The sequence below is a fragment of the Phalangium opilio genome, unplaced genomic scaffold, assembly GCF_054372755.1.
Source record: "Phalangium opilio isolate 3A_F unplaced genomic scaffold, DU_Popi_V2 ptg000086l_1, whole genome shotgun sequence".
Classification (NCBI taxonomy): domain Eukaryota; kingdom Metazoa; phylum Arthropoda; class Arachnida; order Opiliones; family Phalangiidae; genus Phalangium; species Phalangium opilio.
Genome location: NW_028324191.1, coordinates 2163632 through 2182334, shown reverse-complemented (window position 1 = coordinate 2182334; position 18703 = coordinate 2163632). Strand labels below are relative to the sequence as shown.

At 37.6% G+C, this 18703-nt stretch overlaps 1 protein-coding gene across 1 annotated transcript; it reads left to right on the top strand.

Annotated features, from left to right (window-relative positions):
* The first annotated feature begins 459 nt into the window (after positions 1-459).
* Positions 460-2356, top strand: LOC149650582 (uncharacterized). Its single transcript, XM_089849172.1, has 3 exons — positions 460-500; positions 635-995; positions 1064-2356. Exons 2-3 carry the CDS (start codon positions 642-644, stop codon positions 2354-2356), a joined length of 1647 nt encoding a protein of 548 aa, XP_089705298.1. The 5' UTR covers positions 460-500; positions 635-641.
* The last annotated feature ends 16347 nt before the right edge of the window (positions 2357-18703 follow it).

The window sequence follows — 18703 nt, the reverse complement described above, 5'->3', positions numbered from 1 at the left end:
CTACCATTCGCGAATTTCCCGCCAAGAGATTTCAGTTCTCGGCATTGTATAGGCGCGCTACCATGGAAACGTGAGACTCGCCGCGACGCCGCCTCGAACAAAGTTCCCTCCTCCCTGCCCCAACTAAGCAAGACGCGAGAGGAACGCGCCGGCTGCCGACGTGAGAGAGATGCTAGGTTTAAGCAACATAACTCGAGCTTGTTCAAGGTTCTTATAGAAACTTCGTATTATAAGGTTGGCTTATAAAGCCGTTTTTTAAAACGAAAAATCTGGCTCGAAAAACGGGGGGCAATACTTTGGTTTTTTCCCTTCTTATGACGTGGTTGGATCCCGGGGAACCAAAGGAAACAAGACTTCGCGTTTGAGCATCCTCTCGAATAATGGGCCCGTTCCTCCTATAGGAGGAAGGTTAAACGCGGGATTCGGGAAGCCGGGAACCCAGTAACGAGTGCGAAGTTTGGCCGGGGACTTGCCGCGTAATGCTGCGGTTGATTAAAAATGTAAATTAAAAATTTCGAGCTTTGAAAGTTTTTATGCTAATTTCAAGCAATACATGAGTGGTATTACTATTAAACTAAATTTCATAAATTATAGCGGCCAAGGCTTAGCTACAACTTTCGTCTTTCCATTTAAGAAATAAAATGCCTGGCCTGCGGTGCTCCGTGCTTGACTGTGACAATTCTTTAATAAGGACAAAAGGTATATCGTATCATAGATTCCCGTCTGAAATTAATTTAAGGCTAAAGTGGATCAGCAAATGTGGACGTTCCCAAGAGGGCCAAGATAACATAAATCCTAAATACGCTCGGATATGCTCAGAACATTTTACTCCAAAAGATTTTGAGAGAGATTTAAGGGCTGAATTGATGAAAACAAAACCGAAGAGGTTATTAGTTCCAAACGCAGTCCCCTCAATCAACTTGCCTATAAATGTTGTGTGCCAAACTACTGAAAGAAAATCAAGAGATAGGTTGCGGAAGTCTATCGATGTGCAGGTTTGTAAATGTTAATTTATAACCTCATTAAATAGAAATAATTTTAAGTGGGATATGAAACTTTATAGGATGAGACCACTTCCTCTCAGCCTAATGATTCAACTACGACTGAATTGTCATCAAAACATACTATAGATGATGTCATCAAGACTCCTCTTAGATCTGTGAATGATCTGCCTTTTCAAATGTCATCAGACAAACCTCACACGAATTTTGTGATTCGTCCTAAGGATTCTATTCTTAATCAAAAATCATGGAAACCTACTACAGAGAAAGCCGAAACTCTGGAAAGTTTCTCCGTTATAGAAGGATTGCTTTCGGAATCCACCTGTGATAGCAACAAAAGTTCCTATAATATTATTTGTGGTTCAAGTGATATCTCACCAGGTACCTCCAATGGAGATGCTTTAAATTTCAAAACATTTGATGGTTATCAGAGTACTCCAATTAGAAAAAAGCATTTTAAAGATTCATCGTCAAGTGATGAATGTACACTATCATTACCAAAGCCAGATTACAACTTAACAAATGACGATACTTCAATAGGATCAACTCACAGAGACTTAGCTTTAACATTGCTTAACTCAAATTCAGTCTCCATGCATTCTTTAGAAACCACCGAAAACTCTCCGCATTCTTTAGAAACCACCGAAAACTCTCCGCATTCTTTAGAAACCACCGAAAACTCTCCGCATTCTTTAGAAACCACCGAAAACTCTCCGCATTCTTTAGAAACCACCGAAAACTCTCCGCATTCTTTAGAAACCACCGAAAACTCTCCGCATTCTTTAGAAACCACCGATAACTCTCTGCACTCTTTAGAAAGCACCGATAACTCTCTGCATTCTTTAGACACCACCGATAAAACTCCATGTGTATCAGAAACTACAAACAATAACTTGTGTTTATCAGAAGCTACAAATAACAACTTGTGTTTATCAGAAGCTACAAATAACTGTTTGTGTTTATCAGAAGCTACAAATAACTGTTTGTGTTTATCAGAAGCTACAAATAACTGTTTGTGTTTATCAGAAGCTACAAATAACTGTTTGTGTTTATCAGAAGCTACAAATAACTCTTTGGGTCTATCAGAAACTACAAATAAATCTCAGGGTTTATCAGAAAGCATTAATAACTTAGAGGGATTATCATCACACGCTTGCAGATCATCAACAAATGAAGTTGAAATTCCAAAGCCTTTCTATTCGGCATGGCAATGTTTCAAAGTCCCGCCCCATTCAAGGAATAATTGCAATTGTAATGCATTGGAAATAATACAAAAATTAAGAGCAAAGAAAAAAATATCTGAAAGAAGGGAAAGCAATCTTCGTTTTAAATTGCTTAAAAAGCAAAAAAAATAGGAGATATGGGTTATAAATTATTTGCATTAACATATTCTAACCGTAGTTTAAAAAAAGACAACAAATTGATTAAGAAAAGGAATTTCATGCTTGAAAAAGAACAAAGCCATTGCCGGTCTTTACTAAGTAAGGTTTTTAGTCCTTGCCAAGTCAGATTAATTATGGGGAAGAGAAAGGTTCGGTGGGGAAATGAAGATTTAGCAAACGCTTTTGCACTAAGATATTTGGGTAAACGAAGCTACGTCTATCTTAGAGAAAAGTGCAACTATCCGTTGCCGCACCTTTCAACGCTAAGACGCTATGCTGCCAAGCTCGATTTTAGTCAGGGTTTGCTGCATGACATCATAAACATAATGAGAGCCAATGGGCAAACCATGGACATTAAAGAGAAACTGGTAGTACTAACGTTTGATGAGGTTAAGGTTAGGTCACTATTGGAGTATGATGTCAAAAATGACAAAGTTGTTGGTCCTCATAGTCAGCTACAGGTCATTATGGCGCGTGGGTTATTAACCAACTGGAAGCAGCCAATATATCTGGGACTAGATCAAAAAATGACCAAGTCAGTGCTTTCATCAGCCATAGTTGAGTTAAAAAAAGCTGGCTTTGAAGTGGTTGCATGTGTAAATGATATGGGTGGAGGCAACCAGGGATTGTGGAGGTGTGTCACTTAATAGAACTTGGTTTACAAACCCTGCTGACTCTAGTCAAATAATTTATTGTTTTGCTGATGCCCCCCATCTACTAAAATTAGTGAGAAACTGGTTTTTGGACACAGGGTTCATTCTTGATGATGAAAAAATTTCGAAAGAACCCGTATTGCGAATGTTCCAGCAAGATAGGGGTGAAATCAAGATGTGTCCAAAGCTGACTGACTTACATTTTAACTGTGTTAAAACTCAAAGGCAAAATGTGAGGCTAGCGGCTGAGCTTTTATCACATAATGTGGCAACAGCTGTGAAAAGAATGGGGTTTAGTGACGAAACAGCAGAGTTCCTAGAAATAATAAATAGCTGGTTTGATGTTATGAACAGTTACGTTAAATTTGATACCCCAGAATCTAAATGTGGGTATGGCATGAATTTGCCTGCCCAAAATGAAATTTTAGACAAAATGTCATATACTATGAATGCCATGATTTGCGATGGCAAGAAGAATGGGTCCTTACAAATTTTTCAGAAAGCTATTATAATTTCCAACAGTTCTCTCAAAAATCTATATTATGACTTGAAAAGGAAGTACGGAATTAAGTACATCTTAACACACAGATTAAATCAGGATTGTTTAGAAAACTTCTTTTCACAATTAAGGACAAGAGGGGGTTTGGATGATCATCCAACTCCTCTAAATGCATTTTACAGGATTAGGATGATTGTCCTGGGAAAAAATAATGGAATAGTGAAATCAAATGTTAATACGGTATCGCAAACATCAGATGAATACTTTGTAACGCGGGTTCTAAAAGAATCAGATATTGTTTTAGAAGATAGCGATATAATGGAAGATACCAGTGAGAGTTTGTGTGAAGATCTTAATGATACTGTTGTTCATTCCATTAACGCTGTTGTTTCTCCCACGCACTCGCCTCTTAAAAAAAACCCTAGATTTCAAAACTTAACAAATTTAAATACAATGAAAATTAACAGAAAAAATGCTAGTTCTTCATCAAAAGTACAGGTAAATAACAAGGAAAATATGGGGGGAAAATTAACTGCCCAAGAAGAGGGTGGAATGGAGTATTTAGCTGGCTGGGTTGCGAGAAAATTTGTTGATAAATATCCTAATCTGCAATTGAAAAGCTCTTCCAATACCCTAGCATATCATTCCTATGATATTCCTTCGTGGGTTTCTCAATTAAGTTATGGGGGCGCTACAGTTCCATCCAAAAAATTTTTAAGTGATGTAAATACCTTTGAAAAATGTTTTCTCGACCATCATAGAGGGCCGACTAAATATAAAGGAATTTCAATAAGCAAAGAGAGGGGAGTTATTAAAAATCTTACTGAGAAAATTTTTAAATTATTTCCTCAATACCCAAGAGAGATAATTTTTACTTACATAAAGATGAGAACGCATATCAGGATAAAATTCATAAATTTAACTACTCTGGGTGAAGCGCAAGAAAGGAAGCGGGAGAAGAAAATGGAAAAGCTCACTAAGTAGAAACAGAATAATTATAATTCTCATATAAATTTGTGATAAATTTGGTTCTACACTTGATAGCGTTTTTAGGCTAGTCAATAAATTTATTTGTAAACAAAGTTTTCTAATTACAACACATGTTAAAGATAAAGTATGTGATAAACTTTCACAATTTTCTAAATTTCTACCTCATTTTTGTATGTTTATATTGTTAAAAATAAAATGGACTATTGAGACCTGAATTTACAGAATCAAAAATTAAGAAGTTATATATTCATTTAGGTCTACTGTGTTAAGAATTTGCAAACGTATACGTTATAATATGAAATTGAAAAATATTCCACTTCACGCATTTTGCTAAGACAGACATTTTTGAAATCCGCGTAATACCCCCAAAAATCTACTTCCGAAAGGCTGTTGGGATCCAGCTACGTCACTCGCGACTGCGCGGAGAGGAGAGAGAATTTTTCTTATAGCGAGACGTTTTTTTTCGGAAATAAGCACCCCTTGGAGCTTGTTAATATGACTAGACGGCCGAGAGCGTAAAGGCGTCAATCCGTGGAGTGAGAGCTCTGTGGATGGTGCGGGATCGAAACCCGGCCGAGGAGGAAAATAATTTCATAAATAAATAAAATTATTTCACGTTGCAGAGCCACCTAAGTGTGATACTGAGTACTTTTTAAAAATTTCTGAATTCCGCACGGGAAAAAGAGGTGGAAAATGGGGGAAAAAGGCGCGCCCAGCCGTAAAAAATAGTCGGACTAAACCTTTGCACCATCCGATAGATGGCGCAAAGCAAAAACGGCAACCATCTACGTAGCTATACTAGCGTTGTAAATTCCATACAGCTAAGAGGAATCATTCTGTAGCCTCCCCGACTCCCTTTTATAAGTCGCCAAAGATTGAGTGAGTAGCCCCTCGACTACCATTAAAAACAGGCAATGATTAAGCGAGTAGCCCCTCGACTCCCTATTAAAATCTCCAAAGATAAAGTGAGTAGCCCCTCGACACCCACTAAAACAGGCAATGATTAAGTGAGTAGCCCCTCGACTCCCTTTATAAATCGGCTATGAATAAGTGGGTTGCCTCTCGGCTCTTTTAAAATCGAAAATGATTGAGTTAGTAGTCGCTCGAATCGCCAATCATTACTTATGAATTAGTGAATAGCTCCTCGATTCCCTTTAAATATTACCAATTATTAAGTATAGGTCACCATTGAATAAGTGAGTAGCAACTCGAGTGACCTTAAAAATCGCCAATGATTTAGCGAATAGCCCCTAGACCCCCTTTTGAAATCGCCTATGGATAGCCCCCTATAGACTGCCTATGACGCGTAAGCGTTTGAAAGAGAATTTTTCTTAGGGTTACGAATAGGAAATACGTAAGCGATTGAAATGAATTTGGTTTAGGGTTTCGTTTTCATTCTTTACTTAAGTCTGGCTAAAATTTAAAATCAATTATAGCATTTCCCAACGTATGTTAGCGAAATGCTATAATTGATCGTGACATTTCCCAACGGATGTCATTTAAAAAGTTTCTTCAAAAATATGTGGCATTGCGCATCCGCACCGAACTCTTATTTAAATCATGACCGCTTCTTTTCCGTTTTCACTCTCCCTTTAAAAAGGCGAACGATACTTTTTCTTCAGACCGAGTGAAAATAATAGCCCATCGTTAGATGTTCACCAAAGTATGTAGCGAAAAACCCTGGATAAAGAATGCGCGTGAGCTTGAAATTTTATTATCACGCTATAGGATCGGCAACTCCCTATCTCGAACGACAGCTTATTCCGTATATACTCTATTACAAGATCGGTTGTCAGCACTCGCAAACCTAGGTCTCAATTTAATTTAGCCTTGTGCGTGCTGACAAGAGGCTAAAAAACTTCGGGATATTTTAAACGATTTTAAATCCTGAAGATCCTGAAGTTTTTTGTCTCTTGACAGCACGTACAAGGCTAGGTTACATCGAGACCTAGGTTTGGGCGTGCTGACAACCGATGTTGTAACATGAGTATATACAGCATAAGCTGTCGTTCGAGATAGGGAGTTGCCTATCCTATAGCGTGAAAACAAATTTCACGCTCTCAGGCATTCTTTATCCATGGAAAAACTATCGCGCTACCTTTAAGATTCCTAAATTATTATCCGTAACCTGGAAAATGAAAAGCAAAAAGCACGCGTCTTCTATTCATCGCATTCTATTCTTAATTCTGGGCACCTGACACCCTTATCCCGCGTCTAATTGCCCCGCTTTCAATTTGAGAGATTCTACGCACTTTCCAAGAAGGACAATCGCGTTTAAAGATACGAGATCCCACGCATTTTTATAAACCAGCTCAATCCATTCAAACAATTACCATTCAATTACTAATTTTAATTTGTTGAGAAAATAAATTAACGCGCAAGTATGGCTAATCGTAATAAAAACATCAAACTATATAAGTAACCTAATGATTAGGTTAATGTAATTTGATTACTTGATCGATTAAACCATGAATAAAACCCGAAAATTCTAAATTAGACGGGGGCATCTTATGATGAATAAAGTAATAATAATTATTGTCACTAGAGGGCGAGAAAAAGTGTAATATCACTGGGTCATCTTGTTAATGTTCACCAGAGTGATAAATTTATAGCTCCCGAAGACAGATGGTGATTATTTGAAAATAAGTTGCAATGGATTATAAAATGCTGGTCATAAACACTCGTTAATGACGAGGGCACTTTATAATAAAATGATTTCCAACTTAAACAGACACACGTATCAGAAGTGAAATTCTATATTTTCACAGAATGAACGAGAAAATTCTACATTTTCATAGAATGACCTATAAAATCCCACATTTTCGCAGAATAAACAAAATCCTACATTTCCGCAGAATTAACAATAAAATTCTGCGTTTTCGCCGAATGACCTATAAAATCCTGCGTTTTCGCCGAATGACCTATAAAATCCTGCGTTTTCGCCGAATGACCTATAAAATCCTGCGTTTTCGCCGAATGACCTATAAAATCCTGCGTTTTCGCCGAATGACCTATAAAATCCTGCGTTTTCGCCGAATGACCTATAAAATCCTGCGTTTTCGCCGAATGACCTATAAAATTCTGCGTTTTCGCCGAATGACCTATAAAATCCTGCGTTTTCGCAGAATGAACAATAAAATCCTACAATTTCACTGTATGAACAAAATCTTAGTTTCGCATTATGAACAATACAATCAGCCCCCATTTTCGCAGAATGACATATAAAATCCTACATTTTCGCAGAATGACATATAAAATCCTACATTTTCGCAGAATGACGTATAAAATACTATAAGGAACAAATTACAGATATACATTTTTCAAAATTTTCCTGATTAAAAGCCCAGAATGCAGTAAACCTGAACTTTTTCATCTTGATCCCTTGTATTTCGCTAAGAGCTTTAAAAGCTCACTATGGATCATGTAATTAAAGCCAAGAATTAATTAGCAATTGTTGATGGAGCAATCTTAATTGTCTCTATCCGCTACTAAAGCAAATGTCGGCTCCTGAGGCGTCCCTAATATGCTAGCTAATCTTTAACGAAGCAAGGCAGTTAGGAACCAATCAGAAGTCTTCCACGAGAGCTTAATTAAGCTTAAAGGGACTGTAAAGTAGGGATCGAGGGTGGGTAAAAATTATATGAAATACGTCAGAGTCACGTGACCGAGGAGAGGCGTGGTTCAAAGAAGTTTAGTTCGTTTTATTTCGAAAACTACCACTACGGGAAATTGGCGCTGCAATCTCGAGAAAAACAAGGACTAAATGTCCAGTTTCACTCTATGTTGAGTCTTTGTATCTTGTTGTCACGTGGTGCCACCGATAGCGTCTTTGCAGTCCCTTTAAAGGGGTCCTTCTGTCCACGACTTTGGGAGCATCTATCGCGTCATTTGTTTCAATTAAACCAGACCCAAAATTTTTCCATTAACGCATTAATTAACTTGAAACTTATCTTGATGGATTCTCACACTAACCAAATTATTTAATCTAATTATTTAACCTAATTTCTATGGATAAAAGTTCTGTAAAAATTTATTTTCATGAAAAGATAAAATAAAAATTTTATACGAATTGAAAATCCAAAAATAAATATTGCTATAGTTTGTTGTCATCACGTACAAAGATACGTTACATTAAAACCTAGCTAGCTTTGGAAATTCTGACAACCCACCGAAACTGGAACAGAGTATATACGCGCCGAGGATTGAGAGGTAAAGTAGCAAGCAGCGCCTCTAGCGGATTGAATTGAAAACTCTTGGCGGGAAATTCGCGAATGGTAGATTGGCAATTTAAAGATGGGGAGCGCTACAATTGTAAAATACGTCGGATTTTTAGCATGAGAAGGTTTACAAAATTATTTTAGGGATTCTACTCTTCGAATAGTCTAAAATCTAATAAAAAATGAACATATTTTTAACGTAAAGAGATACTAGTAAACTAAACGAAATACCGAAGTCACTGGAGAGTGTACAAGGGAAACTTCTGTAACCAAGCAAGTTTATGATATTACCACCTATGTAAGTGTTCGAATTAAATAAATATGTTAATGTTGTGAGTTAATTAAATTAACTAGCAAGTGATTCTAGACAGACACATTTTTGAGGTTAACTGTACTGTACCTGTACATTTAATTTGGAAATTTGGGTGCTGGGATTAGATAAGATAGTCTAAAAAGTTACTTTTTCTCTTTAAGCGCGTTAATCCATTCATTTATTTTAACGCAATGAATTCTAGAATTTCGAAAACTGTTAAAATTTCACCCTTTCTGGGAAATTTCAGTAATAATTCCTACAACTAACTACACAAGAAGCCTATGGCTTCATTTAAAGACGCGGTAATTTTCCCGCCAATTTGTTCTTCTAAAATCCGCTAGGTGGCTAACGCGGCGCCTCGCTCGGCGCGTATATACAGAATAAGCTGCGCGCAATCTTTATCCATGGACCCACGACAGAAAATATTGAAAATTTTCTACTATGAAGCAGACGACGCCTCATTTCGACCCTGATTTGTCACTAAAAATAATTGGAGGTCCATTTTTGGGTAAGGGCTGACTTTTCCCTGACCTTTTAGGCTCATTTTCAATTTCCCGGACATTTTAGGCTCATTTTCAATTTCCCTGACATTTTAGGCTCATTTTCAATTTCCCTGACATTTTAGGCTCATTTTCAATTTCCCTGACATTTTTGGCTCATTTTCAATTTCCCTAACTTTTCCCTGACATTTTAGGCTCATTTTCAATTTCCCTAACTTTTCCCTGACCTTTTAGGCTCATTTTCAATTTCCCTAACTTTTCCCTGACCTTTTAGGCTCATTTTCAATTTCCCTAACTTTTCCCTGACCTTTTAGGTCCATTTTAAATTTTCCTGACATTTTAAGGCTCATTTTCATTTTTCCTAACTTTCCCTGACCTTTTAGGCCTATTTTAAATTTCGCTGACTTTTCCCTGACCTTTTAGGTCCATTTTATATTTCCCCGACCTTTTAAGGCTCATTTTCATTCTTTATCCATGGACTCACGATAGAACCTATCAGGGCCGGAAATAAGCACAGGACAATGGACATTGTCCAATAAAATTTTAAAATGTCCCATAATTTTTTTTAAAACTAAGGGTGTCACTGGACAGTTTGACCAATAAGTTTTCCGAAGTTTTTATAGCTTGAGAATGGAGAAGCGACACTATTTTTGCACACTCCAGTGGACAATTTTTGTTATTTCCGGCCCTGGAACCTATTGAAACGTTTCTACTATGAAGCAGACGATGCATCATTTCGACCCTGATTTGTCAGTAAAAATAGTGCTATAAGCCTATAGGCAGGCAGTCGCATCGGGAATAAGGTGGATTATAAATGCCGTACTGCTCAAAACCAAAATTAAATCTAAACACTATATATTAAACGTGTATAAAGAGAAAAATGTATGGAGTATTAGCAAGGTATAGTAATTAGTTAGTATTAATCGAGAGCTGCGCAAACTTTTAATGAATTAATGAATAAGGGTAAGACGAGAGATCAATCAAAACTTACCCAGAGATGCCGCTAATTCCTTCTGTTATATTCGTACCAACACCTCTGTTTAAAATAAATTAAATAAATAATTAATTTTAATTTTAATTTCACAGACAATTCGGGCCTTGGCTACATTTTAGCAAAAGTAGATAGGGGGAAAGTAAAGTTCGAGGATGGTCCCCCACCTTTGACTGTGGGTTTCCTCTAAGTTTAGAAGCTATCTCTCCTCTCTCTTACCCCCAATGAGAGTTAGCCAATGACATTTGAGAAAACACCCCAACCCCTTATCGATTTTTTTTTGAGAGGTAGTTCATAGCGACGGCAGCGACCCGGGACAGTAGCCGGTGAAATTGTCTGCTCTAAAGGAAAATTCAAATCGACCAAGTGTCACATCGTTTAAAAATTGGGGGCGCTGATTTTTATCCTTTAATTTTTGTATTTCCTTATGTCACATATAATTACAGGGTCGGGCCCATTTTAGTTGACTAATCCACCTAGTCCAGGCAAAAAGAAATGCGGAATAACCACCACTATCTTCTTCATGTTTTGACTTAAGAAGATCACATTGGCAAATCTTATCCTATAACAGTTCGTTCATGGATCCATTACCTTTCATAGAGTTAAATATTCTTATTCTACTTCCAGTATCGTCCGTGGTAAAAAGATCGTCATTTATTAATTTTAACGTTTCCACTCACAGATGTTGCTTTACCGTATATCCGTATGCGATCTCGTTAAGCCTTAGCTAGTAGGAGTCCTTTTAAAACTGTTTACAGAACTATTTTTCAGTTGCAAATAGGCACTGGCAATGTGCAATACCTCTCCTACGCGAGGGGGTAGGAACTGTGAGAGAGAGGAAAGGGGGTTTCTAGGTTTTCATGGCGCGGGGGATCTTCCAAGTGCTTTACTTTCCCCCTATCTACTTTTGATTTCAGGCACCAACCAGAACTCGTAGTTGGCTAAGGCGGAGTTAAAACCAATCATGAACCTTCAATCCAGAAGGACCAGAACTGAAACTGGGAGGTTTTTTTCTGCTTGCTTGCAACGTCTGTACGCAGTAGTTCGCCAATTTCGCAGGGTACGCGCACCCGCGGTAAAATGTAAACAAACGTGGCCGTGCTTTTGGGAATCACTTTCACAATTTCCAAACGCGCAAATCTTTATTTTTCCTATTTTTAATTACTTTATTAAACTCTATGTTTAAATAGATGCAAAAAGTTAACATTAGTCCCAAGGCTTAGCGAAATGAGACTAAGCGGCCATTTTACTTGTTTACATTGTACCATCTCTCTCCAAGACCTTGTCGTCTGCTACTAGCTACCTTTTTTCTTTATTTTGAGCACAGCCCACTCGATCACGCAAGTTGCACGCGCTATAGAAGCCCGTCCAAAGAATTCAAAACCCATGTATTTTCGAGAATCGAGAGGGTGTAGTGGAAAAGCTGGTAAAAACATGAACGAGTCTCGATTTTTGAGACAAAAAGCACTGAAATGTTAGGGGGAATTGTCGAGTTGATGAACAAACTTTTATAGGAAAGTGAAAAATGTAAGCTCTAGCTTCCTGATTTTTTTACTATTTGTAAGTTAAAGTACACTAAAAATTTAGAAAATATTTTGAAAGGCTTAGGACTGATAGTTATTTTTCTAAAAATTATCAAACTTTCAGTTTGTGGTTTTTTCAACTCTGGATGACTTCTAGCCATTTTAAAACGCGCTGGGCAAATTATTCAAATAAATAATTTTTCCCCCAATACTTGTAGTACTTGGTTTTCACATATTTTCCAATTAGCTTTAACGACTAGTTAATTGTAATAATAAATAAAATATAAGCCCTTAAATACAGTATTTTGATGAAGAACATTATCAGCGGGATTGTTTGGGCCTAGTGTTTATTTTTTAACTAAAGAACTATTCACGCTTGAAATTTCAAAATTTGTAGGACTTTAGAAAACGATACTACGCACCTCTTCCTAAAATTTCATGACATTTGATCCACAAAAAGCGAAATTAAGCCCATTTTACTCCAAAAAACGGCATTTTCCCATAGACATAATGCTAATTCTTAGACTCGTTTGACCAAGGAGTACTAATCGGTCATATTCTTGACTTTTGGCTGTTTGAAGGGGCTTCTATAGCGTGTGCAACTTGCGTGATCGAGTGGGCTGTGTTTTGAGACACATTAGTGAGAAAACTTTAACATGGGATCCACCATAAGATTCTGGTCCATTATATAGAAGGTTCATGGCAGAAAATTCTTAAGCCTGGTTTTCACTGGCCCAAAACGCAGGAAAAATCGCGTTTTCCGTGCGGCAAACGTGGAATTGGTTTTTTATTTTTCCGCAAATTTCCACGTAAAGGAAAGTGGTGGCCAATCGGAATCGACAAATGCGTGACGTCATAGGCTTGGTTTTTGGTCAGCTTGCGAGGTTTTTACCGACGCCATTTTTTAAATTTAAGGCGTTTGTGTTGTCGAATGTTTGTTTAACGATTTGCTAAAGAAGTTTGGCTTAATCGTTATTTATATGATAAAAATGAACGTTTTTACAATTTCAATAAATTATAAAGAAAATCAATAGGTTGCTAATGGTGCATTTTCAACATAACTGGTAAGCCTTGGTCTCCACGAGCTCGCACTCGTTCATATTACAAGTTTTTAGTGAAAACGTTTTGCCGCCATTTTTTTCTCTTTTTTTTTAAGAAACTTTCCGCAAAATTTTGCGGATTTTTTTACTGTTCCGTGAAATTTTCGGCAGTGAAAACCAGGCTTTACTAAGATTAAATATTCGAGGAATCAGGGTTCATACAAACCTGGAAAACCTTTAAAACCTGGAAAAATCGGGTCGAATGTTTTAGTAAAATTCAGGGAAATCAGGGAAATTTGCGTCAAACAGGGGCCGAGTAATTGAGGAAAATGTTCGTGAACATTCCCTCCATAGGATTAACATTACACTAAACTTTGGAGGAGGTTGTACTTGATATACGCCCTTTGAGTTTGTTATAGTCCTATTCACAAATAATACTATAAACTTGGGCTTTCGTAAAACAGGGGCCAAGTAATTCCCTCCATAGGATTAATATTTCAATATTTATCAAAGTTAAGAATTAATAAACAAGTCCCTGGGACTCGTGGCCCTCTGCTTTTGAATAAAAAAACTAGTCTGAGTAATTAATAAAGTGGTTTTGGACCTGTAACCTGTCTTATTTCCATGGCTGGCCATGATGGAGAAACAATTCGTGTGTAATGGGATATATGGCGGTTTCATATTAATTTATTGTAAAAGAATCAAAGAACTAAGAATTGTATAGAAACTATCATTTTTTGAAACCTGCATCGAAAACCGCTAAAATATGTCAGTAGCAATTAAAACCATAAACCAAAAGACACGAGAGACGAGAAGTGTAATGCTTTTCTAGGTAATGTGTCTTATCCCTTCTATAAAACCCCTGCTTTGGCAAGCACGCTGACAAATCTCTCTCTCTCTCTAGTCGCTACGTTACTCGGCAATTTCTTCATTTCCATAGGACCGCGGGGCAGAGTGGTACTCGATACTCACCGTGCCGCTTAACGTGGGTTGAAATTAGGTTATATTGTAATGAAAGTGAATTTAAGTTGATTAAATTCAATTAAAGTAAAAGTATGAAGTTCCGAGAGAAGTGCGGACTTCTCTGAGAAGCCTTAATGCGCTCTCGGAACGTAAATACGGCTTTCTTAGTTAGAACAGAGAAACCTTTGTTGCCCGAAGTTGTCGATGAAAGATTAAATATCTTAAAATTATGTGTAAACAAACTAACTACTGTAGAACGAATAGGAGGCTGTGAAACAAGGAAAGTATTTTCGTAAGAACTTGTACTATTAATGCTCAATATATTTTAAATATTTCAATATCGTTGTACGGTAGGCTTGGCCTTGTAAGCCACGCCGACGTAACTTCTCCCTTCCAATTTGTTCGAAAAATATAAATTGCGATTTGAAATCTTTGTTTCATGGCAATGTTTATTATGAGTAGACATGTTTGAGATAAATGGATTTGATTAGTTTTAATATTGCAAATAAATAGGTATTTAATCTAGTTTAGATATATCTTGAATTGGAAATAATAGAAATATCTTTGACTCGAAATCGGTTTTGAAAAGAGTAAATATCTGGGATTTGAAGCGTTTCTTGGGGGCTGCAAATATCTGGGATTTGAAACGTTTCATGGGGGCTGCAAATATCTGGGATTTGAAACGTTTCTCGGGGGCTGCAAATATCTGAGATTTGAAACGTTTCTCGGGGGCTGCAAATATCTGGGATTTGAAACGTTTCTCGGGGGCTGCAAATATCTGGGATTTGAAACGTTTCTCGGGGGCTGCAAATATCTGGGATTTGAAACGTTTCTCGGGGGCTGCAAATATCTGGGATTTGAAACGTTTCATGGGGGCTGCAAATATCTGGGATTTGATACGTTTCATGGGGGCTGCAAATATCTGGGATTTGAAACGTTTCTCGGGGGCTGCAAATATCTGGGATTTGAAACGTTTCTCGGGGGCTGCAAATATCTGGGATTTGAAACCTAGTGTTTTGGAACGGAGAATATCTGGGTTTTCGAAACCTAGTGTTTTGGAACTGAGAATATCTGGGTTTTTGAAACCTAGTGTTTGGGAACTGAGAATATCTGGGTTTTTGAAACCTAGTGTTTGGGAACTGAGAATATCTGGGTTTTCGAAACCTAGTGTTTTGGGAACTGAGAATATCTGGGTTTTTGAAACCAAGTGTTTTGGAACGGAGAATATCTGGGTTTTTGAAACCTAGTGTTTGGGAACTGAGAATATCTGGGTTTTTGAAACCTAGTGTTTGGGAACTGAGAATATCTGGGTTTTCGAAACCTAGTGTTTTGGGAACTGAGAATATCTGGGTTTTTGAAACCAAGTGTTTTGGAACGGAGAATATCTGGGTTTTTGAAACCTAGTGTTTGGGAACTGAGAATATCTGGGTTTTTGAAACCTAGTGTTTGGGAACTGAGAATATCTGGGTTTTCGAAACCTAGTGTTTTGGGAACTGAGAATATCTGGGTTTTTGAAACCTAGTGTTTAGGAACTGAGAATATCTGGGTTTTTGAAACCTAGTGTTTGGGAACTGAGAATATCTGGGTTTTCGAAACCTAGTGTTTAGGAACTGAGAATATCTGGGCTTTTGAAACCTAGTGTTTGGGAACTGAGAATATCTGGGTTTTTGAAACCTAGTGTTTAGGAACTGAGAATATCTGGGTTTTTGAAACCTAGTGTTTAGGAACTGAGAATATCTGGGTTTTTGAAACCTAGTGTTTGGGAACTGAGAATATCTGGGTTTTCGAAACCTAGTGTTTAGGAACTGAGAATATCTGGGTTTTTGAAACCTAGTGTTTGGGGACTTATGGGTTTTTGAAACCTAGTGTTTTGGAACGGAGAATATCTGGGTTTTCGAAACCTAGTGTTTTGGAACGGAGAATATCTGGGTTTTTGAAACCTAGTGTTTTGGAACGGAGAATATCTGGGTTTTTGAAACCTAGTGTTTTGGAACGGAGAATATCTGGGTTTTCGAAACCAAGTGTTTAGGAACTGAGAATATCTGGGTTTTTGAATCCTAATGTTTAGGAACTGAGAATATCTGGATTTTTGAAACCTAGTGTTTAGGAACTGAGAATATCTGGGTTTTTGAAACCTAGTGTTTGGGAACTGAGAATATCTGGGTTTTCGAAACCAAGTGTTTGGGAACGGAGAATATCTGGGTTTTCGAAACCAAGTGTTTAGGAACTGAGAATATCTGGGTTTTTGAAACCTAGTGTTTTGGAACGGAGAATATCTGGGTTTTTGAAACCTAGTGTTTGGGAACTGAGAATATCTGGGTTTTTGAAACCTAGTGTTTGGGAACTGAGAATATCTGGGTTTTCGAAACCTAGTGTTTGGGAACTGAGAATATCTGGGTTTTCGAAACCTAGTGTTTGGGAACGGAGAATATCTGGGTTTTCGAAACCAAGTGTTTTGGGAACTGAGAATATCTGGGTTTTTGAAACCTAGTGTTTAGGAACTGAGAATATCTGGGTTTTTGAAACCAAGTGTTTGGGAACGGAGAATATCTGGGTTTTCGAAACCAAGTGTTTAGGAACTGAGAATATCTGGGCTTTTGAAACCTAGTGTTTGGGAACTGAGAATATCTGGGTTTTCGAAACCTAGTGTTTAGGAACTGAGAATATCTGGGTTTTTGAAACCTAGTGTTTGGGAACTGAGAATATCTGGGTTTTTGAAACCTAGTGTTTAGGAACTGAGAATATCTGGGTTTTTGAAACCTAGTGTTTGGGAACTGAGAATATCTGGGTTTTCGAAACCTAGTGTTTAGGATCTGAAAATATCTGGGTTTTTGGGAACTGAGAGTATCTGGGTTTTCGAAACCTAGTGTTTGGGAACTGAGAATATCTGGGTTTTTGAAACCTAGTGTTTGGGAACTGAGAATATCTGGGTTTTTGAAACCTAGTGTTTGGGAACTGAGAATATCTGGGTTTTCAAAACCTAGTGTTTAGGAACTGAGAATATCTGGGTTTTCGAAACCTAGTGTTTGGGAACTGAGAATATATGGGTCTTCGAAACCTAATGTTTAGGAACTGAGAATATCTGGGTTTTTGAAACCTTGTGTTTGGGAACTGAGAATATCTGGGTTTTCAAAACCTAGTGTTTAGGAACTGAGAATATATGGGTTTTTGAAACCTAGTGTTTGGGAACTGAGAATATCTGGGTTTGTGAAACCCAGTGTTTAGGAACTGAGAATATCTGGGTTTTTGAAACCTAGTGTTTAGGAACTGAGAATATCTGGGTTTTTGAAACCTAGTGTTTAGGAACTGAGAATATCTGGGTTTTTGAAACCTAGTGTTTGGGAACTGAGAATATCTGGGTTTTCGAAACCTAGTGTTTAGGAACTGAGAATATCTGGGTTTTTGAAACCTAGTGTTTGGGGACTTATGGGTTTTTGAAACCTAGTGTTTTGGAACGGAGAATATCTGGGTTTTCGAAACCTAGTGTTTTGGAACGGAGAATATCTGGGTTTTTGAAACCTAGTGTTTTGGAACGGAGAATATCTGGGTTTTTGAAACCTAGTGTTTTGGAACGGAGAATATCTGGGTTTTCGAAACCAAGTGTTTAGGAACTGAGAATATCTGGGTTTTTGAATCCTAATGTTTAGGAACTGAGAATATCTGGATTTTTGAAACCTAGTGTTTAGGAACTGAGAATATCTGGGTTTTTGAAACCTAGTGTTTGGGAACTGAGAATATCTGGGTTTTCGAAACCAAGTGTTTGGGAACGGAGAATATCTGGGTTTTCGAAACCAAGTGTTTAGGAACTGAGAATATCTGGGTTTTTGAAACCTAGTGTTTTGGAACGGAGAATATCTGGGTTTTTGAAACCTAGTGTTTGGGAACTGAGAATATCTGGGTTTTTGAAACCTAGTGTTTGGGAACTGAGAATATCTGGGTTTTCGAAACCTAGTGTTTGGGAACTGAGAATATCTGGGTTTTCGAAACCTAGTGTTTGGGAACGGAGAATATCTGGGTTTTCGAAACCAAGTGTTTTGGGAACTGAGAATATCTGGGTTTTTGAAACCTAGTGTTTAGGAACTGAGAATATCTGGGTTTTTGAAACCAAGTGTTTGGGAACGGAGAATATCTGGGTTTTCGAAACCAAGTGTTTAGGAACTGAGAATATCTGGGCTTTTGAAACCTAGTGTTTGGGAACTGAGAATATCTGGGTTTTCGAAACCTAGTGTTTAGGAACTGAGAATATCTGGGTTTTTGAAACCTAGTGTTTGGGAACTGAGAATATCTGGGTTTTTGAAACCTAGTGTTTAGGAACTGAGAATATCTGGGTTTTTGAAACCTAGTGTTTGGGAACTGAGAATATCTGGGTTTTCGAAACCTAGTGTTTAGGATCTGAAAATATCTGGGTTTTTGGGAACTGAGAGTATCTGGGTTTTCGAAACCTAGTGTTTGGGAACTGAGAATATCTGGGTTTTTGAAACCTAGTGTTTGGGAACTGAGAATATCTGGGTTTTTGAAACCTAGTGTTTGGGAACTGAGAATATCTGGGTTTTCAAAACCTAGTGTTTAGGAACTGAGAATATCTGGGTTTTCGAAACCTAGTGTTTGGGAACTGAGAATATATGGGTCTT

Excerpts from the sequence above, each read along its gene's own strand:
- LOC149650582 (XM_089849172.1), top strand. The coding sequence starts at position 642 with ATGCCTGGCCTGCGGTGCTCCGTGCTTGACTGTGACAATTCTTTAATA. Across the intron at positions 996-1,063 it reads GGAAGTCTATCGATGTGCAG|GATGAGACCACTTCCTCTCA; the intron begins GTTTGTAAATGT and ends GAAACTTTATAG.